General features: G+C 49.0%; 1 protein-coding gene across 3 annotated transcripts in view; it reads right to left on the bottom strand.

Annotated features, from left to right (window-relative positions):
* Positions 1-26,466, bottom strand: part of LOC119966679 (microtubule-actin cross-linking factor 1-like) — a 254,814-nt gene that overhangs the window by 79,817 nt on the left and 148,531 nt on the right. For all 3 annotated transcript variants that reach the window (XM_038798745.1, XM_038798747.1, XM_038798746.1), the window contains 2 exons: positions 25,243-25,357; positions 11,315-11,481 (listed from right to left, as the gene is read on the bottom strand). In XM_038798745.1, the coding sequence (XP_038654673.1) occupies positions 11,315-11,481; positions 25,243-25,357 (282 nt within the window). The remainder of the gene's footprint in view (positions 1-11,314; positions 11,482-25,242; positions 25,358-26,466) is intronic.

Genomic DNA, 26,466 nt, shown 5'->3' with positions numbered 1-26,466 from the left:
TCATAGTTAGGGATCCTCTCGGAAGGAGCGATCACAATATGGTGGAATTTAAAATACAGATGGAGGGTGAGAAAGTAAAATCAAATACTAGTGTTTTGTGTTTAAACAAAGGACATTACAAGGGGATGAGAAAAGAACTAGCTAAGGTAGACTGGGAGCTAAGACTTTATGGTGGAACAGTTGAGGAACAGTGGAGAACCTTCCAAGCGATTTTTCACAGTGCTCAGCAAAGGTTTATACCAACAAAAAGGAAGGACGGAAGAAAGAGGGAAAATCGACCGTGGATATCTAAGGAAATAAGGGAGAGTATCAAATTGAAGGAAAAAGCATATAAAGTGGCAAAGATTGCTGGGAGATTAGAGGACTGGGAAATCTTTAGGGGGCAACAGAAAGCTACTAAAAAAGCTATAAAGAAGAGTAAGATAGAGTATGAGAGTAAACTTGCTCAGAATATAAAAACAGACAGTAAAAGTTTTTACAAATATATAAGACAAAAAAGAGTGGCTAAGGTAAATATTGGTCCTTTAGAGGATGAGAAGGGAGTTTTAATAATGGGAAATGAGGAAATGGCTGAGGAACTGAACAGGTTTTTTGGGTCGGTCTTCACAGTGGAAGACACAAATAACATGCCAGCGACTGATAGAAATGAGGCTATGACAGGTGAGGACCTTGAGAGGATTGTTATCACTAAGGAGGGAGTGAGGGCAAGCTAATGGGGCTAAAGGTAGGCAAGTCTCCTGGCCCTGATGGAATGCATCCCAGAGTGCTAAAAGAGATGGCTAGGGAAATTGCAGATGCACTAGTGATAATTTACCAAAATTCACTAGACTCTGGGGTGGTCCCGGTGGATTGGAAATTAGCAAACGTGACGCCACTGTTTAAAAAAGGAGGTAGGCAGAAAGCAGGAAATTATAGGCCAGTGAGTTTAACTTCGGTAATAGGGAAGATGCTGGAATCTATCATCAAGGAAGAAATTGCGAGGCATCTGGATAGAAATTGTCCCATTGGGCAGACGCAGCATGGGTTCGTTAAAGGCAGGTCATGCCTAACTAATTTAGTGGAATTTTTTGAGGACATTACCAGTGCAGTAGATAACGGGGAGCCGATGGATGTGGTATATCTGGATTTCCAGAAAGCCTTTGACAAGGTGCCACACAAAAGGTTGCTGCATAAGATAAAGATGCATGGCATTAAGGGTAAAGTAGTAGCATGGATAGAGGATTGGTTAATTAATAGAAAGCAAAGAGTTGGGATAAATGGGTGTTTCTCTGGTTGGCAATCAGTAGCTAGTGGTGTCCCTCAGGGATCCGTGTTGGGCCCACAATTGTTCACAATTTACATTGATGATTTGGAGTTGGGGACCAAGGGCAATGTGTCCAAGTTTGCAGATGACACTAAGATGAGTGGTAAAGCGAAAAGTGCAGAGGATACTGGAAGTCTGCAGAGGGATTTGGATAGGTTAAGTGAATGGGCTCGGGTCTGGCAGATGGAATACAATGTTGACAAATGTGAGGTTATCCATTTTGGTAGGAATAACAGCAAACGGGATTATTATTTAAACGATAAAATATTAAAGCATGCCACTGTTCAGAGAGACTTGGGTGTGCTAGTGCATGAGTCACAGAAGGTTGGTTTACAAGTGCAACAGGTGATTAAGAAGGCAAATGGAATTTTGTCCTTCATTGCTAGAGGGATGGAGTTTAAGACTAGGGAGGTTATGTTGCAATTGTATAAGGTGTTAGTGAGGCCACACCTGGAGTATTGTGTTCAGTTTTGGTCTCCTTACTTGAGAAAGGACGTACTGGCGCTGGAGGGTGTGCAGAGGAGATTCACTAGGTTAATCCCAGAGCTGAAGGGGTTGGATTATGAGGAGAGGTTGAGTAGACTGGGACTGTACTCGTTGGAATTTAGAAGGATGAGGGGGGATCTTATAGAAACATTTAAAATTATGAAGGGAATAGATAGGATAGATGCGGGCAGGTTGTTTCCACTGGCGGGTGACAGCAGAACTAGGGGGCATAGCCTCAAAATAAGGGGAAGTAGATTTAGGACTGAGTTTAGGAGGAACTTCTTCACCCAAAGGGTTGTGAATCTATGGAATTCCTTGCCCAGTGAAGCAGTTGAGGCTCCTTCATTACATGTTTTTAAGGTAAAGATAGATAGTTTTTTGAGGAATAAAGGGATTAAGGGTTATGGTGTTCGGGCCGGAAAGTGGAGCTGAGTCCACAAAAGATCAGCCATGATCTAATTGAATGGCGGAGCAGGCTCGAGGGGCCAGATGGCCTACTCCTGCTCCTAGTTCTTATGTTCTTATGTTCTTATGTGGCGTCAGGGCCAGCACAGAGTAAAAGAGTCCCCCACCAGGAGAAGCCGGCCCACCAATCGGAAGGCCCCAATTGCGGGCCAGGCCACGGTGGAGGCCCCCCTTGGGGTCGGATCCCACTCCCACCAACCAGGCCACCCCCCTGCAGGATGGATGCCGCGGATCACATGTGAACGGCACCGGCGGGACTCGGCCTATCTCGGCCCAGGGGAGAATCGCCGAGGGGGTGGGGCTGCTCTACCAGCACCGACGGCTCCCGTGGCAATGGTGCCGATTCTTTGGTCAGCAGGGAATCGGCAGACCAGCATCATATGAATCGCGCCCACCCTCCCCACCGGCAATTCTCCGACCCAGCCCGGGGTCAGAGAATCCCGTCCATCCTCCCTCAGATTTGGGTTGGAGCCAGGTCCCGCTGGGTCGGAGAATCGCCGGGGGGGCGGCGTGAATCCCGTTCCGCTGCTCCGACGCATCGGAATCGCGTCGCGCCAGTCGGGGGCCGTTGGCAGCAGCCCCCACCCCCCGGCGATTTCCAGCCCGCGATGGGCCGAGTGGCCATTCGTTTTCGTCCGGTTCCGCCAGCATAAATCAAACCAGGTCTGTACCGGCGGGACCTGCCTCTGCGGGCGGCCTGCGGAGTCCCCGTGGGGGGGTGCGGGGCATGTGGCCCCACGGTGGCATGGCTTGCGATCAGGGCCCACCGATCCGCGGGATGGGCCTGTGCCATGGGGGCACCCTTTCCCTCCGCACCGGCTGCTGTAACGGTCTGCCATGGCCGGCACAGGGAAGAGCCCCCCTGCGCATGTGCTGACTTGCGCCGGCCGGCGGAGGCCCTTTGGCGCCGGTTAACCCCACCGCCGGCGGCCTAGCCCCTGAAGGTGTGGAGGATTCCACCGGATTTGTTCACGCCACTCTTTGGTGCCGGGGCGGCCCGCCCGTCGGATTTCCAGAGAATCCCGCCCAATATTCCAGACGTGGCCTAACCAAGGCCCTGTACAATTGCAGCAACACATCCCTGCTTCTATACTCGAAACCTCTCGCAATGAAGGCCAACATACCATTAGCCTTCTTTACCCCCTGCTGCACCTGCATGCTTACCTTCAGTGACTGGTGCACAAGGACACCCAGGTCCCGCTGCACACTCCCCTCTCCCAATTTACAACCATTCAGGTAGTAATCTGCCTTCCTGTTTTTGCTTCCAAAATGAATAACCTCCCACTTATCCAAATTATACTGCATCTGCCATTGGTTTGCCCACTCGCCCAACCTGTCCAAATCCCACTGAAAGATCTCTGCGTCCTCCTCACAGCTCACCCTCCTACCCAGCTTGCAACTTGGTGTCATCTGCAAATTTGGAGATGTTGGGCACAATTGAATGAAACCGTTTTGAGTGTGTGATAGCGAGTGGGAACGACCGCGAGCTTTCCGCCTCACGGCCTGGTGAGCCATCACCACAATCCACGTTAATTGTTCCACTGAAGAAGTCTCCATGGGTTTCATACCACATATCATGGCTCGCCTGCCGATTCGCCTGGGCCGTGCTCACCGACCCCCCCCCCCCCCCCCCCCCCCGCAGCACGTAAACTGCTCCTGTACAGCCAACCAAACTCAGCTCATAGTCATGGCGCCGAATAGACCTGCCCCACGACTCGGACCTGGGGAGGCTCCTCGCAGAGGATGAGGCCAGGAGGGATATTCTGTTTCCCGAGCAGCCTGTGCCACCAGGGAGGAAGTGGTATTGGGCGTCAGCTCGCGCATCACGACCAGGAGGAGCAGCACTCAGAGCAGCAAGGAGGGCGACACGGGCGAGTTTGCACCGGAACCCCCTCACCCCGGCCCGGCCCCCCCGGATCCGCCCTGGCCCAGCACTATGCCATGCCCTGGCCCACCCACAGCACCCCCCCCCCTCCCCAAACCACCCCCCCCCCCACCCCTGTGAATGCAGCCCGGCCCAGCACTATGCCATGCCCTGGCCCACCCACAGCCCCCCCCCCCCTCCCCAAACCACCCCCCCCACCCCTGTGAATGCAGCCCGGCCCAGCACTATGCCATGCCCTGGCCCACCCACAGCACCCCCCCCCTCCCCAAACCACCCCCCCACCCCTGTGAATGCAGCCCGGCCCAGCACTATGCCATGCCCTGGCCCATCCACACCATCCCTTCCCAAACCATACCACTTACCCCATGTGGTGAACCACGCGTGCGCGAATGGTTCCTTCTCTGTGTCCCTGCAGCAGTTATCCCACAGCCGTCCGGAGAGAGCCCAGACGGGCGGTAGGGTGCAGGATATCAGAATTCCCACCACTTTCGAGGAACGGGCCCTGGGGTTTACGAGGATCGTCGAGGACAAAGGCGTCAGCACACAATGCAGAGGTGCGGACCCGTCAAGTCCCACCCAGATAGACTGTCACATGTGTGTTGTTATTGCCTTACTGACTGACCCATCCCTCCCACTGACCACATGTCCGTTCTCCTGCAGAACCTCTACACTGTTGTGTTTGCAACATCTTCGATGTCTTGCAAAGGAATCCAACAAATGCCTTGACTTGTCCAAACCAGGATCTTTATTGAATCACACGCGGTAAGATAACGATCTGTTACTGAGCAAGGTATCATGGAGTTTTTTCTACTCCTCTGGAACTATACCCAGCCCGACTGTTCACCTGTACGTCTTACTACCAACTTCTACACCCAATTGGTCATGGCTGGATGAGTCTCCACTCATGTTGGAGTCCTTGGTCACGTGACCACAGTCTTGGGACTGCACGATAAGAACAAAAGAACATACGAGCTAGGAGCAGGAGTAGGCCATCTGGCCCCTCGAGCCTGTTCCGCCATTCAATTAGATCATGGCTGATCTTTTGTGGACTCAGCTCCACTTTCCGGCCCGAACACCATAACCCTTAATCCCTTTATTCTTCAAACAACTATCTATCTTTACCTGAAAAACATTTAATGAAGGAGCCTCAACTGCTTCACTGGGCAAGGAATTCCATAGATTCACAACCCTTTGGGTGAAGAAGTTCCTCCTAAACTCAGTCCTAAATCTACTTCCCCTTATTTTGAGGCTATGTCCCCTAGTTCTGCTTTCACCCGCCAGTGGAAACAACCTGCCCGCATCTATCCTATCTATTCCCTTCATAATTTTAAATGTTTCGATAAGATCCCCCCTCATCCTTCTGAATTCTAACTAGTACAGTCCCACTCTACTCAACCTCTCCTCGTAATCCAACCCCTTCAGCTCTGGGATTAACCTCGTGAATCTCCTCTGCACACCCTCCAGTGCCAGTACGTTCATTCTCAAGTAAGGAGACCAAAACTGAACACAATACTCCAGGTGTGGCCTCACTAACACCTTATACAATTGCAGCATAACCTCCCTAGTCTTAAACTCCATCACTCTTGCAATGAAGGACAAAATTCCATTTGCCTTCTTAATCACCTGTTGCACCTGTAAACCAACTTTCTGTGACTCATGCACTAGCACAGCCAGGTCTCTCTGCACAGCAGCATGCTTTAATATTTTATTGTTTAAATAATAATCCCGTTTGCTGTTATTCCTACCAAAATGGATAACCTCACATTTGTCAACATTGTATTCCATCTGCCAGACCCGAGCCCATTCACTTAACCTATCCAAATCCCTCTGCAGACTTCCAGTATCCTCTGCATTTTTCGCTTTACCACTCATCTTAGTGTCATCTGCAAACTTGGACACATTGCCCTTGGTCCCCAACTCCAAATCATCCATGTAGATTGTGAACAATTGTGGGTCCAACATGGATCCCTGAGGGACACCACAAGCTACTGATTGCCAACCAGAGAAACACCCATTAATCCCCACCCTTTGCTTTCTATTAATTAACCAATCCTCTATCCATGCTACTACTTTACCCGAAATGCCATGCATCTTATAAGAACATAAGAACATAAGAACATAAGAACTAGGAGCAGGAGTAGGCCATCTGGCCCCTCGAGCCTGCTCCACCATTCAATGAGATCATGGCTGATCTTTTGTGGACTCAGCTCCACTTTCCGGCCCGAACACCATAACCCTTAATCCCTTTATTCTTCAAAAAACTATCTATCTTTAACCTTAAAAACATGTAATGAAGGAGCCTCAGCTGCTTCACTGGGCAAGGAATTCCATAGATTCACAACCCTTTGGGTGAAGAAGTTCCTCCTAAACTCAGTCCTAAACCTACTTCCCCTTATTTTGAGGCTATGCCCCCTAGTTCTGCTGTCACCGGCCAGTGGAAACAACCTGCCCGCATCTATCCTATCTATTCCCTTCATAATTTTAAATGTTTCGATAAGATCCCCCCTCATCCTTCTAAATTCCAATGAATACAGCCCCAGTCTACTCAACCTCTCCTCATAATCCAACCCCTTCAGCTCTGGGATTAACCTAGTGAATCTCCTCTGCACACCCTCCAGTGCCAGTACGTCCTTTCTCAAGTAAGGAGACCAAAACTGAACACAATACTCCAGGTGTGGCCTCACTAACACCTTATACAATTGCAACATAACCTCCAAAGTCTTAAACTCCAACCCTCCAGCAATGAAGGACAACATTCCATTTGCCTTCTCCATCAACTGTTGCACCTGTAAACCAACTTTCTGTGACTCATGCACTAGCAAACCCAAGTCTCTCTGCACAGCGGCATGCTTTAATATTTTATTGTTTAAATAATAATCCCGTTTGCTGTTATTCCTACCAAAATGGATAACCTCACATTTGTCAACATTGTATTCCATCTGCCAGACCCTAGCCCATTCACTTAACCTATCCAAATCCCCCTGCAGACTTCCAGTATCCTCTGCACTTTTCGCTTTAGCACTCATCTTAGTGTCATCTGCAAACTTGGACATATTGCCCTTGGTCCCCAACTCCAAATCATCTATGTAAATTGTGAACAATTGTGGGCCCAACACGGATCCCTGAGGGACACCACTAGCTACTGATTGCCAACCAGAGAAACACCCATTAATCCCCACTCTTTGCTTTCTATTAATTAACCAATCCTCTATCCATGCTACTACTTTACCCTTATCTTTATCTTATGCAGCAACCTTTGGTGTGGCACCTTGTCAAAGGCTTTCTGGAAATCCAGATATACCACATCCATCGGCTCCCCATTATCTACTGCACTGTTAATGTCCTCAAAAAATTCCACTAAATTAGTTAGGCATGACCTGCCCTTTATGAACCCATGCTGTGTCTGCCCAATGGGACAATTTCTATCCAGATGCCTCGCTATTTCTTCCTTGATGATAGATTCCAGCATCTTCCCTACTACCGAAGTTAAGCTCACTGGCCGATAATTTCCTGCTTTCTGCCTACCTCCTTTTTTAAACAGTGGTGTCACGTTTGCTAATTTCCAATCCACCGGGACCACCCCAGAGTCTAGTGAATTTCGGTAAATTATCACTAGTGCATCTGCAATTTCCCTAGCCATCTCTTTTAGCACTCTGGGATGCATTCCATCAGGGCCAGGAGACTTGTCTACCTTTAGCCCCATTAGCTTGCCCATCACTCCCTCCTTAGTGATAACAATCCTCTCAAGGTCCTCACCTGTCATAGCCTCATTTCTATCAGTCGCTGGCATGTTATTTGTGTCTTCCACTGTGAAGACCGACCCAAAAAACCTGTTCAGTTCCTCAGCCATTTCCTCATTTCCCATTATTAAAACTCCCTTCTCATCCTCTAAAGGACCAATATTTACCTTAGCCACTCTTTTTTGTCTTATATATTTGTAAAATCTTTTACTGTCTGTTTTTATATTCTGAGCAAGTTTACTCTCATACTCTATCTTACTCTTCTTTATAGCTTTTTTAGTAGCTTTCTGTTGCCCCCTAAAGATTTCCCAGTCCTCTAATCTCCCAGCACTCTTTGCCACTTTATATGCTTTTTCCTTCAATTTGATACTCTCCCTTATTTCCTTAGATATCCACGGTCGATTGTCCCTCTTTCTACCGTCCTTCCTTTTTGTTGGTATAAACCTTTGCTGAGCACTGTGAAAAATCGCTTGGAAGGTTCTCCACTGTTCCTCAACTGTTCCACCATAAAATCTTATCTCCCAGTCTACCTTAGCTAGTTCTTCTCTCATCCCCTTGTAATCTCCTTTGTTTAAACACAAAACACTAGTATTTGATTTTACTTTCTCACCCTCCATCTGTATTTTAAATTCCACCATATTGTGATCGCTCCTTCCGAGAGGATCCCTAACTATGAGATCATGAATCAATCCTGTCTCATTACACAGGACAAGATCTAGGACTGCTTGTTCCCTCGTAGGTTCCATTACATACTGTTCTAGGAAACTATCGCGGATACATTCTATAAACTCCTCCTCACGGTTGCCTTGACCGACCTGGTTAAACCAATCGACATGTAGATTAAAATCCCCCATGATAACTGCTGTTTAAATCGGCGACCTCCAGGGAGGTGGAGAGAGTCCGTGCCTCAGTCAGGCTGAGGTCGTCTTTCTCCAGCATCCGCTGGCGGATAGCGGCAGACTGCATCCCAGCCACGTAAGCATCTCTGATCAGACGTTCCATGTGCTCCGTGGCTGTAACGGAGGCAGGTGCAATTCCTCCCCAGGACAGCGAGGGCCTGGTAAAAATGGTCTAATGACTCACCGGGGAACTGTTGTCTGGTGGCCAGCAGATGTCGGGCGAATACTCTGTTTACCGGTTTAAGAAACTGTCTATTCAGCTTAAGCAGGGCCGCATCGTAATCTTTTTCCTCCTTGATCATCGCGTAGGCTGCCGTGCCCACGCTGGAGTGGAGGATGTGAAGCTTCTGTGCCATGGTGGGGGGGCTGTTTGCGGACACCAGGTATCCTTCGAGACACGCCAGCCAATGTTGAAAGATTTCTGAAGCGTTCTGAGTTTGCGGCTGATGCGGAGGCATTCGGGCTTGATCCGGAGCTCCATCTTCAAAATTCTAGCTTATTAAATTGATGAACCATCAATCGAACGTGAGACGAGTTGCTGTACAAAAGTTAGGCTTTAATAAGCTAGAAGTTAGCCCTGCGGTCGACTACAGTAAATGGACGACCGCCAGGCATTCTGGGTATTTATAACTCCCTCTGGAGGCGGGGTTAACTCAGCCTCTCGACCAATCGGGGAGCCGTAACATGACTGGTTTCAACCAATCGGTCGAGAGGCACATGACCGACCAGGGCCAATGGTAAGCCAGTGTTCTGCACCAATGGCAGACAGCTATGCTAATCATACCACCACAGGGGCCTTTAATAAATGCCCAACATTGTGATTGCCCCTTCCTGTTCCTGAGCTCTACCCAGAATGCCTCATTGTATGAACCCTCTAAGATGTCCTCCCGCAGTACGGCTACAATATTCTCCTTAACCAGTAATGCTTCTCCCCCACCCCTTTTACACTCCCCTCTATCTCTCCTGAAGCATCTCTATCCTCTAACATTCAGCTGCCAATCCTGCCCTTCCTTTAACCACGTTTCTGTGACAGCCACAACATCATAGTTCCAAGTACTAAGTGCTCTATGTTTATCTGCCTAACCCGCTATACCTCTGGCGATGAAACAAATACACTTCAGACCAGTGCGTTTGAGCAGACAGGGTGATGTTGTTCTATTATTTTTGTTCTCTATTTCCCCTTCAGTTATTACACCTTCTAAACTCACATTCTGGTTCCCTCCCCCCTGCCATACTAGTTTAAACCCTCCCGTGTGACACTAGTAAATCGCCCAGGCAGGATATTGGAGCCCCTCCTGTTTAGATGTAACCTGTCCTTCTTGTACAGGTTCCACCTGCCCCGGAGGGAGGGCCCTGGAGGGAGGGCCTTAGAGGTTGTAATCTCAGGATTGTTATTGTTATTCATCCCACTCCATCCCTCTCAAGGGGTTGGTTTAGCTCACTGGGCTAAATCACTGGCTTTGAAAGCAAACCAAGCAGGCCAGCAGCACGGTTCGATTCCCGTATCAGCCTCCCCGGACAGGCGCCGGATGTGGCGACTAGGGACTTTTCACAGTAACTTCATTGAAGCCTACTCGTGACAATAAGCGATTTTCATTCATTTTATTTCATTTTCATTTCATGTCGTTATTCTATCTTCGCAGGTTAGTTCACCTTTGTGCATTAAATAGAGAGTGGAGTCCTTCCCAGCATTGCTCTGTGCCTTGACCCATTGGTAATAAACACCCTTTATTCTTAACTAGAAGTCTCCAGTTATTGTCTCGAACTACCTCATTAGCTTTCTATGCTCTAGTGTTTCCAGTGCTCATCCAAGTAATTCTTAAATGTTGTGAGGGTTCCAGCCTCTACCACCCTCTCAGGCAGCGAGTTTCAGATTCTAACCACCCTCTGGGCAAAGACGGTGTTCGTCAAATCCCCTCTAAATCTACTGACCTTTACCTTAAATCTGTGCCCCTGGTTATTGACCCCTCGACCAAGGGGATCGGTACCTCCCTATTCACCCTATCTACGTCCCTCATAATTCTATTCACCTCAATCAGATTCCCCTCTACTCCAGGGAAAACAACCCCAGCCTCTCTTCATAGCCGGAATGCTCCATCCCAGGCAACATCCTGGTGAATCTCCTCTGCACCCCCTCCAGTGCAATCACATCCTTCCGACAGTGTGGTTACCAGAACTGCCCCCAGTACTCCAGAGTGGCTCTGTGAGGGTTCAGCCCATATCCCTCTACCAGCTGACTCCTTAGAGGCCCTCCCTCCCCAGGCCTAACCAGCTCCATCATCACCTTCCTGCTCTTATATTCAATGCTTTGGTTAATAAAGATCAGAATCCCATAAACCTTCTTACCCACATTATCTACCTGTCCTGCTGTCTTCTGCGATCTGTGAACCAGCACCCCAAGGTCCCTCTGATCCGCTGTATTTCCAGACTGTTCATTAAATAGCTGAATAGTCTCGTGCAGATGTGATGTGCATGTGGATAATATGCATAAATGAGTTCTGCATCTTGTCTTGACTGCAATACAGACCGTTCTCACCTGGTGGAGCACCCTGAGCCGATCCTGAAGCCGGTGCTGTGTGTCTAATGCCTGATTCCAGACCTGATACAACTTTCCCAGGAGGTGGGTGACCTGGGGAGGGAGGGCCGCTGAGGAGTCAGCTGGTCGAGGGATATGAGGCTGAGCCCTCACAGAGCCACTCTTCCCTGGAATAAAACAGAATAAAGAATGAAGAATAGGCAGAAATCTCACCTCCCCCGCCTCCCCTACCTCTCCAGCAACTGGAACAGGATTTTTACTGACATCTCCAGAGTACAGGAAGTGGAGTTGGGATAAAGATCTTCCCTGATTCACTAAATCAAATAAGGGGGAAAAGGTCAAAGGTAGGCTGACTGATTGACTACCAGAAAGTCCAGCTTCTTGTGGAGGCAGAGGGATTGAGGCATTTGAGGAGTAAGGGGATTGTGTGTAAATTATTAACTAATTGAATAAGTGAGGTTGAACAGAAATGGCAGGACTGGTGGTGGTGGTCACTGCAGTGGGAGACAATCTGTGGAATGCTCTGCAGTTCCAGACAACCAAGTGTTTACAGCTCAGCAACCTTTGGCTCAGAGTTTGTGATGTGTTGGGTACTCTGGATCTGTGGAGACTGCGTTTCCCTCAGCAGTAACACATACAGGCTACCAACACTTGAAATAGTACAACACTATTTTATTAAGCTAGGAACTGTTGAATATACTTTCACTGTGGGTCGACACTGTGTTAGATTAAACTGAAGACCTATGCCTATCCTAACCAGTCTATGCACTCAGCACATGGTGAGGATCTGTGCTGTAAGCTGTGAGCTCTGTCCTTCTGAGAGGCTGCATCCCGAATGAGCAGGAAAACTGATGCCCTCTGTCTTTATAGTGAGTGTGCTCTAACTGGTGATTGGCTGCGGTGTTGTGTGTGTTGATTGGTCTTGCTGTGTGTCACTCAGTGTGTGTGTCTGCATCATGATATACTGATGGATATTATGACATCTTCCCTTTTATAAAAAAATGTCTGTTTGTGGCAATAAATAATGTGTGGTGAGAAAGTTCCTAACTACGTGTGGAGTGCGAAGACATATTTACAAGACTATGTACATAAGAACTAAGCTATTTACATGGGAAGGTGTCTGGTGCAGATCAACAGTCTGCAACAAAAGAGTAACTAGAACAACATTATATACAAACCAGGGTATTTGATCAAACAAAGCAACGTAACATGACGGCGAGGCGAGACCTGAAGATCACGTGGCGAGCATGGAACGAGACGAAGGGCGCATCGATTGCGACGCAGTAGAGAGCCATCCGGTAGACGAACCAGGAACGAGCGGGGGGGCCACCTGCCGGAGGACAACAGCAGTTGCAAACCAGCCACCATCTGGAAGATGGACGGGGACGTTGTCATCGGGAGCCAGAGCAGGGAGAGCAGCTGCACGGGAGTCATAAGCCGCCTTGTGCTGGGCACGAGACAGCTGCATCCAGCGAAGGACCAGAACGTGGTCGAGGTCCGGGACATGGATGGACGGCACCGTCGTCCTCAGGGTGCAATTCATGAGTAGTTGGGCTGGCGACAGGCCAGTGGACAAGGGGGCGGAGCGATAGGCCAGCAAGGCAAGGTAAAAATCAGACCCAGCATCGGCAGCCTTGCAATAGGAGCCTTTTGACGATATGTACTCCCTTCTCTGCTTTGCCGTTGGATTGTGGGTACAGGGGACTGGATGTTGCATGGGCAAAATTGTATCGCCTGGCAAAGTTGGACCATTCTTGGCTGGCGAAGCAGGGGCCATTGTAGGACATAACCGTGAGTGGGATGCCGTGTCGAGCAAAGGTTTCTTTATATGCACGAATGACTGCAGACGAGGTGAGCTCGTGCAACCGTATCACCTCCGGGTAATTCGAAAAGTAGTCCACGATTAGGACATAGTCTCTATCCAGCGGGTGGAACAGGTCGATGCCCACCTTGGTCCAGGGTGACGTGACCGACTCATGGGGCTGCACGGTTTCACGTGGTTGGGCCGGCTGGAATCACTGACAAGTGGGGCAGTTGAGCACGGTGTTGGCAATGTCCTCATTAATGCCAGGCCAGTACACTGCCTCTCGGGCCCATCGGCGGCACTTCTCCACTCCAAGGTGGCCCTCGTGTAGTTGTTCCAGGACGAGCTGGCGCATGCTGTGTGGGATGACAATGTGGTCCAGTTTTAGAAGAACCCCGTCTACTACCACCAGGTCATCTCTGACATTATAGAATTGAGGACATTGGCCCTTTAGCCACCCGTCCGTTAGGTGGTGCATGACACGCTGGAGCAAGGGGTCGGCCGCCGTCTCGCAACGAATTTCGACGAGGCGTTCATCCGAGGCAGGTAGATTGGAGGCAGCGAATGCCACCTGGGCATCAACCTGGCAGACAAATCCCGCTGGGTCACATGGAGTGGTAACTGACCTGGAGAGAGCGTCAGCCACGGTGAGGTCCTTGACTGGGGTGTATACCAGCTGGAAGTCGTATCGCCGGAGCTTGAGAAGAATACACTGGAGGCGAGGCGTCATGTCGTTCAGGTCCTTCTGTACGATATTGACCAGCGGGCGATGGTCTGTCTCGACGGTGAACTGAGGGAGGCCGTAGACATAATCGTGGAATTTAATAACACCAGTCAGAAGGCCCAGGCACTCCCTTTCTATCTGCATGTAGCGCTGCTCCGTGGGGGTCATCGCACGCGATGCATATGCAACGGGGGTCCATGACGAGGCCTCATCACGTTGAAGGAGCACTGCTCCAATGCCGGATTGACTGGCATCTGTAGAGATTTTGGTCTCCTTGGCTGGATCAAAGAAAGCTAAGACCGGGGCCGTGGTCAGTTTTGCCTTGAGTTCCCCCCATTCACACTCGTGGGCAGGGAGCCATTGGAAGTCTGTCATCTTCCTGACCAGGTTCCTGAGAGCCGTGGTGTGGGAGGCGAGGTTAGGGATGAATTTCCCTAAGATGTTGGCCACGCCCAGGAAGCGGAGGACCGCCTTCTTGTCCTCCGGTGTCTTCATGGCCTTGATGGCAGCTACCTTGTCCGCATCCGGCTGTACATCCAACTGGGAGATGTGGTCTCCGAGGAATTTAATGTCTGTCTGACCGAAAGAGCATTTGGCCCTGTTGAGGCGGAGGCCATGCTCATGTATACATCTGAAGACGCGTTGGAGGCGATTAACAAGCTCCTGCGGAGTGGTGGACCAGATGATTATGTCATCGACATTGATGCAAACACCTTCAATACCTTCCATCATCTGTTCCATAATCCTATGGAACACTTGTGATGCGGAGACGATCCCAAACGGCACCCTGTTGTAGCAATATCTTCCAAAGGGGGTATTAAACCTGCAGAGTTTCCTGCTGGATTCATCGAGCTGGATTTGCCAGAATCCCTTTGAGGCATCGAGTTTGGTAAAGAGCTTGGCGCGAGCCATCTCACATGCGAGCTCTTCGCGCTTGGGAATGGGATAGTGCTCTCTCATAACATTGCAATTGAGATCCTTGGGATCAATGCATATTATCAGTTCACCAGAAGGTTTATTTTACATATACCATGGAACTGACTCAGTCGGTCGGTTCCGTGACTCTGGAAATCACTCCTTGGTCCTGGAGGTCCTGTAGCTGCTGCTTGAGGCGGTCCTTAAGGGGCGCTGGGACCCTGCGAGGTGCGTGTACCACAGGCATGGTATTCGGTTTCAATAAGATCTTGTAGGTGTACGGGAGCGTGCCCATCCCTCGAAAACATTGTGGTACAGGTTAATAATGGCGTCGAGCTGCGCCCTAAAATCAGTGTCCTGAAAGGCAGACGCGTCAGCAGGAGAGAGGGAGTGAACCCTCTGGACCAGGGTCAGCAGTTTGCATGGCTGTGTGCGCCAAGCCGGGAGGCTTTAGAGGATCCCACGATTTCAAAGGGAAGGATAGCTTTGCGTGACCTGTGCGTCACTTCAAGTTGGCATGAGCCACTGGCAGCAATGGCATTGCCATTATAATCTAATAGCTGGCAGGCTGATGGCAGGATGGTTGGTTTGACACGAAGGCTTTGGAGATCCGACCGCGCAATGAGATTGGCGGAGGCACCGGTGTCCAGGCGGAATCGGATTCGGGATCGGTTGACCGTAAGGGTGTCACAGCACTCGTCGTCCGGATCGATGCTGTATACCGGTAGAGGCTGGACTTTCTGCTTCGGGAGCACCTTGTTTTGGTAATGATACCGACTCGAAAAGGCGCCTTCGGGTCCTCGGTGTCGATATCGGACAGCAGGTCAGAATCGGGTTCGGTGACCGTGGATTGAATGGCTCGGACATCCCTGCGTGGCTGGCTGGAGCGGCGAGAGTGGGCAGGCTGAGCTGACCGGCATTAAGCAGCATAGTGGCCAAGTTTGCCACATTGTAGGCAGCGTCGGGATTTGGCCGGACATTGCCGCTTTAAATGGGCGGAGCCACAGTTGCTACACGTTGTAGCGTCAGTACACTCGCTGCGCCACCGCGCATGCACGGTGCGGTCGTACGTGGTGTGCGCCTGCGCAGTGCGATCGTCGATGTCGCCGTCCCCTCGTTCTGTGCGCGCATGCGCGGGAGGCCGCAAAATGGCCGCCCTCATCCAGGCTGAGGCCCTGGAGTTGCTGGATTGCTTGTAGCCGTTCTGCCTCGTGGGACCTTGCCGCGCCGTTTCAGCCGCTTGGATGTGTGAATACCAATTAGTGGCGTGTTCATGCAGCACGCAGGTCTCGATGGCAATCGCTAGGGTGAGCTGCTTAACCCTGAGGAGCTGCTGGCGTAAGGGGTCCAACTGAACCCCCGAAAACGATCTGGTCGCGGATCATGGAGTCGGAGATGGACCCGTAATTACGGGACTGCGCAAGGATGCGGAGGTGGGTGAGAAAGGATTGGAAAGGTTAATCCTTACTCTGCAAACGCTGCTGGAAGACATTGCGCTTGAAACTTTCATTCACCTCGATGTCGCAGTGACTGTCAAACGTGAGGAGGACCGTCTTGAATTTTGATTTGTCTTCACCATCAGCAAAGGTGAGAGAGTTGAAGATGTGGATGGCGTGGGCCCCAGCCGTGGAGAGGAAGAGAGCGATCTCCCTGGCGTCCGAGGCAGCTTCCAGGTCGGTGGCTTCAAGGTAAAGCTGGAATCGTTGTTTGAAGATCTTCCAGTTGGCCCCGAGGTTACCGGTGATGTGGAGCGGCGGCGGGCGGGCGCAGGATGGCTGTATGCTGGTGGAAGGCAGATCACTTGCAGGTATGTCTAATAAGTTCCAACATCAACTACTGGTATCATGATGTGTTGGGTACTCTGGATCCATGGAGACTGCATCTACCTTATGTAAGGTATATTTGTGCAGCTGCTTCTAGCTCTGACTAAGGAGGGCGATGGGGGTGGCGGTTTAGATAACATTTAGGTTAGCAACAGTACTGTGAGTGGGCAGCTATGTAACCCGCCCAAGGCCATTGCGCGCGGAACAACCTTTATCAGTGTGTGTAACTTGAGGCTCGGCAGAATGCGCCTTCTCCAGCCATAACTCAGATGGCTGTACGTGTTACAATCCTAAGTAAAAAACTATCTACTTGATTGAAGCCTTACTGTGTCGACTCACTCATTGAACTGAGATTTAGCCTAACACTTAGCAGTAACACATACAGGCTACCAACACTTGAAATAGTACAACACTATTTTATTAAGCTAGAAACTGTTGAATATACTTTCACTGTGGGTCGACACTGTGTTAGATTAAACTGAAGACCTATGCCTATCCTAACCAGTCTATGCACTCAGCACATGGTGAGGATCTGTGCTGTAAGCTGTGAGCTCTGTCCTTCTGAGAGGCTGCATCCTGAATGAGCGGGAAAACTGATGCCCTCTGGCTTTATAGTGAGCGTGCTCTAACTGGTGATTGGCTGCGGTGTTGTGTGTGTTGATTGGTCGTGCTGTGTGTCAATCAGTGTGTCTGTCGGCACCATGATATACTGGTGTATATTATGACAGTTTGTGAGCTGGAGTCTGAGTTTGATCATTGTGGGGCATCAGGGAGGGGGGAGAGTTACTGCAACTTTCTTCCAGGCGGGAGTCACACTAAGAGTTGGTCAATGGTCAATAGTCAGGGATGGTAATGCCATTGAATGTCAAGGGGCGGTGGTTAGATCCTGTCTTGTAGGAGATGATCATTGCCTGGGGCTTGTGTGGCGTGAATGTAACTTGCCCCTTGTCAGCCCCAAGCCTGGATATTGTCCAGGTCTTGCTGCATTTGGACACGGACTGCTTCATTATCTGCAACAGGTGATTAAGAAGGTGAATGGAGCTTTGCCCTTCATTACTCGAGGATGGAGTTTAAGACTAGAGGGTTATACTGCAACTGTACAAGGTGTTAGTGAGGCCACACCTGGAGTATTGTGTTCAGTTTTGGTCTCCTTACCTGAGAAAGGACATAGTGGCTCTGGAGGGTGTGCAGAGGAGATTCATTAGGTTAATCCCAAAGTTGAGGGGGTTGGATTACGAGGAGAGGTTGAGTAGACTGGGACTGTACTCGTTGGAATTTTGAAGGATGCGGGGGATCTTATGGAAACATATAAAATTATGAAGGGATAAAGGTGTTACAGAGGAGAAGGCAGTCAGGGGGTTTGGTCTTCCAAACCTGATGTATTATTACTGGGCGGCAAATGTGGAGAAGGTGCGGAGCTGGGTCAGAGGGGTTGACTCCCAATGGGTCAGAATGGAGGAGAGTTTCGGTAGGGGGTCGGGATTGAAGGCGCTAGCGACAACGCCGCTCCCGACGGCCGCAGGGAGATACTCAGGGAGTCCGGTAGTAATAGCTTCGTTGAGAATTTGGAGGCAGTTTCGACAGCACTTCGGGTTAGGGGCAGGGTCAAGGGAAATGCCGATTCGGGGGAACCATAGAAATGAAAATGAAATGAAAATCGCTTATTGTCATAAGTAGGCTTCAAATGAAGTTACTGTGAAAAGCCCCTAGTCGCCACATTCCGGCGTCTGTTCGGGGAGGCTGGTACGGGAATTGAACCGTGCTGCTGGCCTGCCTTGGTCTGCTTGAAAAGCCAGCGATTTAGCCCAGTGAGCTAAAGCAGCCCCTAGATTTGAGCCAGGGAGGTGGGATGGAAATTTTCAGAGATGGGAGGAGAAAGGAATTAAGACACGGAAAGATTTGTTTTGCGGGGGTCGTTTTGCAGGATTGAAGGAGCTGGAAGCGAAGTATGGACTAGAGCAGGGGAAATATTTAGATACATGCAGGTTCGAGACTTTGCCAGGAAGGAGATACAGGGCTTCCCAGTACAGCCGGCTTCCACATTGCTGGAGGAGATGCTGACGACAGGGGGACTGGAGAAATGAAATGAAATTAAAATCGCTTATTGTCACGAGTAGGCTTCAATGAAGTTACTGTGAAAAGCCCCTAGTCACCACATTCCGGCGCCTGTCCGGGGAAGTTGGTACGGGAATCGAACCGTGCTGCTGGCCTGCTTGGTCTGCTTTAAAAGCCAACGATTTAGCCTGGTGAGCTAAACCAGCCCCTGAGAGAAGGGGGTAGTATCGGCGGTTTACGGGGTATTTTGGAAGAGGAGAAGGCACCACTGGAAGCGATCAAGACAAAGTGGGAGGAAGTGTTGGGAGAGGGTATGGAGGAGGGGTTCTGGTGTGAGGTGCTCCGGAGGATGAACGCCTCCACCTCGTGTGCGAGGTAGGGGCTGATACAGCTGAAGGTGTAGAGCGCACCTCACAAGGGCGAGGATGAGCCGGCTCTTTGAGGGTTAGGGTTAGGGTGAGGGGTAGAGGATGTGTGCGAATGTTACCGGGGAGGGCATGAATCACGTTCATATCATAGATTATCGTAGAATTTACAGTGCAGAAGGAGGCCACTTGGCCCATCGAGTCTGCACCGGCTCTTGGAAAGAGCACCCTACCCAAGGTCAACACCTCCACCTTATCCCCATAACCCAGTAACCCCACCCAACACTAATGGCAATTTTGGACACTAAGGGCAATTTATCATGGCCAATCCACCTAACCTACACATCTTTGGACTGTGGGAGGAAACCGGAGCACCCGGAGGAAACCCACGCACACACGGGGAGGATGTGCATACTCCGCACAGACAGTGACCCAAGCCGGAATCGAACCTGGGACCCTGGAGCTGTGAAGCGATTGCGCTATCCACAATGCTACCATGCTGCCTGTTTTGGTCCTGTCCAAAGCTGGAGGATTACTAGAAGGAGGTGTTTAGGGTAATCTCTAAAGTGGTGCACGTGTAACTGGACCCGGGCTCCCGGGAGGCCATATTCGGGGTGTCGGACCAGCCGGGGTTGGAAACGGGCGCGGAGGCAGATGCTGTAGCCTTCACCTCGTTGATCGCCTGAAGACGGATCCTGTTAGAGTGGAGATCAACCTCTCCACCCTGTGCCCTGGCGTAGCGAGGGGACCTGCTGGAATTCTTAACGCTTGAAAAAGTCAATTTTGAACTGAGGGGAAGGACGGAGGGGTTCTACAATTCATGGGCATTATTCATTATGCACTTTCGAGAATTGGAACACATCGAACATTAGGGGGGGCTGGGAGGGTTGAGGGGAGGGGGACTGTGTGTGTTAATGGTGAATCTGGGTGATTCCTGATTCCTTTATGTCATTTAAGATCATAAGATCATAAGATCATAAGAACTAGGAACAGGAGTAGGCCATCTGGCCCTTCGAGCCTGCTCCGCCATTCAATGAGGTCATGGCTGATCATTTGTGGACTCAGCTCCACTTTCCGGCCCGAACACCATAACCCTTAATCCCTTTATTCTTCAAAAAACTATCTATCTTTATCTTAAAAACATGTAATGAAGGAGCCTCAACTGCTTCACTGGGCAAGGAATTCCATAGATTCACAACCCTTTGGGTGAAGAAGTTCCTCCTAAACTCAGTCCTAAATCTACTTCCCCTTATTTTGAGGCTATGTCCCCTAGTTCTGCTTTCACCCGCCAGTGGAAACAACCTGCCCGCATCTATCCTATCTATTCCCTTCATAATTTTAAATGTTTCTATAAGATCCCCCCTCATCCTTCTAAATTCCAATGAGTACAGTCCCAGTCTACTCAACCTCTCCTCATAATCCAACCCCTTCAGCTCTGGGATTAACCTAGTGAATCTCCTCTGCACACCCTCCAGTGCCAGTACGTCCTTTCTCAAGTAAGGAGACCAAAACTGAACACAATACTCCAGGTGTGGCCTCACTAACACCTTATACAATTGCAACATAACCTCCCTAGTCTTAAACTCCATCCCTCTAGCAATGAAGGACAACATTCCATTTGCCTTCTTAATCACCTGCTGCACCTGTAAACCAACCTTCTGTGACTCATGCACCAGCACACCCAAGTCTCTCTGCACAGCGGCATGCTTTAATATTTTATCGTTTAAATAATAATCCCGTTTGCTGTTATTCCTACCAAAATGGATAACCTCACATTTGTCAACATTGTATTCCATCTGCCAGACCCTAGCCCATTCACTTAACCTATCCAAATCTCTCTGCAGACTTCCAGTATCCTCTGCACTTTTCGCTTTACCACTCATCTTAGTGTCATCTGCAAACTTGGACACATTGCCCTTGGTCCCCAACTCCAAATCATCTATGTAAATTGTGAACAATTGTGGGCCCAACACGGATCCCTGAGGGACACCACTAGCTACTGATTGCCAACCAGAGAAACACCCATTTATCCCAACTCTTTGCTTTCTATTAATTAACCAATCCTCTATCCATGCTACTACTTTACCCTTAATGCCATGCATCGTTATCTTATGCAGCAACCTTTTGTGTGGCACCTTGCCAAAGGCTTTCTGGAAATCCAGATATACCACATCCATCGGCTCCCCATTATCTACTGCACTGGTAATGTCCTCAAAAAATTCCACTAAATTAGTTAGGCATGACCTGCCCTTTATGAACCCATTCTGCGTCTGCCCAATGGGACAATTTCTATCCAGATGCCTCGCAATTTCTTCCTTGATGATAGATTCCAGCATCTTCCCTACTACCGAAGTTAAGCTCACTGGCCTATAATTTCCTGCTTTCTGCCTACCTCCTTTTTTAAACAGTGGTGTCACGTTTGCTAATTTCCAATCCACCGGGACCACCCCAGAGTCTAGTGAATTTCGGTAAATTATCACTAGTGCATCTGCAATTTCCCTAGCCATCTCTTTTAGCACTCTGGGATGCATTCCATCAGGGCCAGGAGACTTGTCTACCTTTAGCCCCATTAGCTTGCCCATCACTACCTCCATAGTGATAACAATCCTCTCGAGGTCCTCACCTGTCATAGCCTCATTTCTATCAGTCGCTGGCATGTTATTTGTGTCTTCCACTGTGAAGACCGACCCAAAAAACCTGTTCAGTTCCTCAGCCATTTCCTCATTCCATGTCAACATAAACAAATACTAGTGTTTTGTGTTTAAACAAAGGAGATTACAAGGGGATGAGAGAAGAACTAGCTAAGGTAGACTGGGAGCTAAGACTTTATGGTGGAACAGTTGAGGAGCAGTGGAGAACCTTCCAAGCGAATTTTAAACTCCCTTTTCATCCTCTAAAGGACCGATATTTACCTCAGCCACTCTTTTTTGTTTTATATATTTGTAAAAACTTTTACTGTCTGTTTTTATATTCTGAGCAAGTTTACTCTCATACTCTATCTTACTCTTCTTTATAGCTTTTTTAGTAGCCTTCTGTTGCCCCCTAAAGATTTCCCAGTCCTCTAATCTCCCAGCAATCTTTGCCACTTTATATGCTTTTTCCTTCAATTTGATACTCTCCCTTATTTCCTTAGATATCCACGGTCGATTTTCCCTCTTTCTTCCGTCCTTCCTTTTTGTTGGTATAAACCTTTGCTGAGCACTGTGAAAAATCACTTGGAAGGTTCTCCACTGTTCCTCAACTGTTCCACCATAAAGTCTTAGGTCCCAGTCTACCTTAGCTAGTTCTTCTCTCATCCCCTTGTAATCTCCTTTGTTCAAACACAAAACACTAGTATTTGTTTATGTTAACATGCGGGCTAATGTTTGGGGGTTTGTGGGAGGATGGGATCGTTGTTATTGATATGGGGATTGACATTACATTCGCTACTGATTATTGTTTATTGTTGGGTGTAAATCAGGGAGAATATGTGAAAAAGGAGAATAAAAAATATTTAAAAAAAATAAAATTATGAAGGGAATAGATAGGATAGATGCGGGCAGGTTGTTTCCACTGGCGGGTGAAAGCAGAACTAGGGGACATAGCCTCAAAATAAGGGGAAGTAGATTTAGGACTGAGTTTAGGAGGAACTTCTTCACCCAAAGGGTTGTGAATCTATGGAATTCCTTGCCCAGTGAAGCAGTAGAGGCTCCTTCATTAAATGTTTTCAAGATAAAGATAGATAGTTTTTTGAAGAATAAAGGGATTAAGGGTTATGGTGTTCGGGCGGGAAAGTCCACAAAAGATCAGCCATGATCTCATTGAATGGCGGAGCAGGCTCGAGGGGCCAGATGGCCAACTCCTGCTCCTAGTTCTTATGTTCTTATGAGTCGAGAATGGTGCTGAACATTGTGCAGTCATCTGATCTTATGACCAGGAAGGGAGGTCATTGCTGAAGCAGCTGAAGATGGTTGGACCTAGGAAACAAGCTGAGGAACACCTGCAGTGATGTCCTGGAGCTGAATTGATTGACTCCGACCTCCACAACCATCTTCCTTTGTGCCGGGTATGACTCCAACCAGCGGAGAGTTTCCCCCTGATTCCCATTGACTCCAGTTTAGCTCGGGCTCCTTGATGCCATACTCGGTCAAATGCTGCCTTGATGTCAAAGGGCAGTCACTCTCACCTCACCCCTGGCATTCAGCCCTTTTGTCCATGTTTGAACCAAGGCTGTAATGAGGTCAGGAGCTGAGTGACCCTGGCGGAACCCAAACTGAGCGTCCGTGAGCAGGTTATTGCTGAGTAAGTGCTGCTTGATAGCCCTGTTGATGATTCCTTCCATCACTTTGCTGATGATGGAGAGTTGACCGATAGGGCGGTAATTGGCTGGGTTGGATTTGTCCTGTTTCTTGTGTACAGGACACACCTGGGCAATTTCCCACATTGCCGGGTAGATGCCAGTGTTGTAGCTGTCCTGGAACAGCTTGGCTAGGGGTGCGGCTAGTTCTGGAGCACAAGTCTTCAGTACTATTGCCGGGATATTGTCAGGACCCAGAGCCTTTGCCGTATCCAGTACCTTCAGCCGTTCCTTGATATCACGTGGAGTGAACCGTATTGGCTGTAGACTGACATCTGGGATTCTGGGGACCTCCGGAGGAGACCGAGATGGATCATCCACTCGGCACTTCTGGCTGAAGATTGTTGCGAATGCCTCAGTCTTGTCTTTTGCACAATGTGCTGGGCTCCTCCATCTTTGAGGATGGGGATATTTATGGAGCCTCCTCCTCCAGTGAGTTGTTTAATTGTCCCCCACCATTCACGGCTGGAAGTGGCAGGACTACAGAGCTTAGATTTGATGCGTTCATTGTGGAATGGCTTCGCTCTGTCCATTACTTGCTGCTTCTGCTGTTTGACACAAAGTCCTGTGTTGTCGCTTCGTCAGGTTGACACCAGATTTTCCGATTTGCCTGATATTCCTCCCGCATGCTCTCCTGCGCTCTTCCTTGAACCAAGATTGACCCCCTGGCTTGGTGGTAATGGTAGAGGGGGGGATATGCCGGGCCATGTGGTACAGATTGTGGTTAAATACAATTCTGCTGCTGCTGTTTGGCAGGGGTGAGGGAACCAGAATGTGAGTTTAGAAGGTGTCAGAACTGAAGGGGAAATAGAGAACAAAAATAATAAAACAACATCACCCTGTCTGCTCAAACGCACTGGTTTGAAGTGTATTTTTTTCATCGCCAGAAGTATAGCGGGTTAGGCAGATAAACATAGAGCACTTAGTACTTGGAACTATGATGTTGTGGCTGTCACAGAAACGTGATTAAAGGAAGGGCAGGATTGGCAGCTGAATGTTGGAGGATATAGATGCTTCAGGAGAGATGGAGGGGGTGCATTACTGGTTAAGGTTACTGGTTAAGGAGAATATTATAGCCGTACTGCGGGAGGACATCTTAAGAGGGTTCATACAATGAGGCATTCTGGGTAGAGCTGAGGAACAGGAAGGGGGCAATCACAATGTTGGGGGTTTATTACAGGCCCCCCGGCAGCCAGCGGGAGATAGAGGAGCAGATAGGTAGAGAGATTTTGGAAAGGTGCCATAGTAACAGGGTTGTTGTGGTAGGGGATTTTAATTTCCCCGATATTGACCGAGACTCACTTAGTGCTGGGGGTTTGGATGGGGCAGAGTTTGTAAGGTGTATCCAGGGAGCCTTCTTGATGCAATATGTAGATAGTCCAATGAGGGAAAATAAGGGGAATGCCAATTAGGATTGAGATGAGGAGAAATATCTTTACACGTAGGGTTCCGAATCTTTGGAATTCTCTATCCCAAGGCTATGGAAGCTCAGTTATCGAGGATGTTTAAGGTCGGGATTGAAGGGTTATGAGGGCAGTGTAAAAGGCACTAAACTGTCCAAACAACTATGATCAGATTGAATGGCAGAACTGGCTCGATGGGCTGAATGGCCTCCTCCTGTCCCAATGTTCCGAAGCCACACAGCCTCCTGATTTTGAAACATATCACCGTTCGTTCACTGTCAGGTCGGTCAACATCCTGGAACTCCCTCCCTAACAGCGCTATGGGTGTACCTACATTTATGGAGTGGGTTCAAGAAGGTAGCTCACCACCACCTTCTCAAGGGCAGTTAGCGATGGGCAATAAATGCTGGTCTAGCCAGCGTCGCCCACATCCTAAGAAAGTATTAATGAAAATGGCAATCTGGGCCTCAGACAAGAATTCTGCCATTTCACAAGGTTCTTACTGGCTGAGGCATGAAATCGATGAGTAATGTGATGCTGATTGGCCATATTTGGTGAAGAGGATTTTCTCTTTCTCTCTATTTCTTGTTTCTTCCTCATCAATTCTCCCAGGAAAACCTGAAAGAACAAAATGTCAGCAATCAGAGAGCCAATGAGAATAGCAGCATCGATAAACATATAATAATAAGTCTTCCAAGACCAGGTTGGAGTCCAACAGGTTTGTTTGGAATCACGAGCTTTTGGAGTACTGCTCCTTCCTCGGGTGAGTGAAGGGGTGGGTTCCACAAACTCCTACAGACAAAGTCAAAGAGGCAAGACGATACTTTGAACGCGAGTCTGTGCAAGTAATTAAGTCTTTACAGGTCCAGACGGTGACACTGGAGAGAGGGGTAACCCCAGGTTAAAGAGGTGTGAATTGTCTCAAGCCAGGACAGTTGGTAGGATTTTGCAAGCCCAGGCCAGATGGTGCAGTATAAAACCCTAGTTAGACCACACTTGGAATATTGTGTCCAGTTCTGGTCGCCTCATTATAGGAAGGATGTGGATGCTTTGGAGAGGGTACAGAGGGGATTTACCAAGATGCTGCCTGGACTGGAAGGCACATAAGACATGGAGCGAAGAAGGCAGAGAGGTGACTTGATAGAGGTGGACAAGGTGATGAGAGGCATGGATAGAGTGGATAGCCAGAGACTTTTCCCCAGGGCGGAAATGGCTGTCATGAGGGGACATAATTTTAAGGTGATTGGAGGAAGGTATAGGGGAGATGTCAGAGGTAGGTTCTTTACACAGAGAATGGTGGGTGTTTGGAATGCACTGCCAGCAGAGATGGTGGAGTCTGAGTCATTAGGGACATTTAAGCGACTCTTGGACAGGCACATGGACAGCAGCAAATTGAAGGGGTGTAGGTTAGGTTGATCTTAGATTATGATAAGTGGTCGGCACAACATCATGGGCTGAAGGGCCTGTACTGTGCTATACTGTTCTATGTTCAGAGAGACTTGGGTGTTCAGAGAGACTTGGGTTTGTTCAGAGAGACTTGGGTGTGCTAGTGCATGAGTCACAGAAGGTTGGTTTACAAGTGCAACAGGTGATTAAGAAGGCAAATGGAATTTTGTCCTTCATTGCTAGAGGGATGGAGTTTAAGACTAGGGAAGTTATGTTGCAATTGTATAAGGTGTTAGTGCGGCCACACCTGGAGTATTGTGTTCAGTTTTGGTCTCCTTACT

Source organism: Scyliorhinus canicula, chromosome 5 (assembly GCF_902713615.1).
Source record: "Scyliorhinus canicula chromosome 5, sScyCan1.1, whole genome shotgun sequence".
Taxonomy (NCBI): Eukaryota; Metazoa; Chordata; class Chondrichthyes; order Carcharhiniformes; family Scyliorhinidae; genus Scyliorhinus; species Scyliorhinus canicula.
The sequence above is the reverse complement of the archived record's forward strand: the minus strand, read 5'-3'. Positions and strand labels throughout refer to the sequence as shown.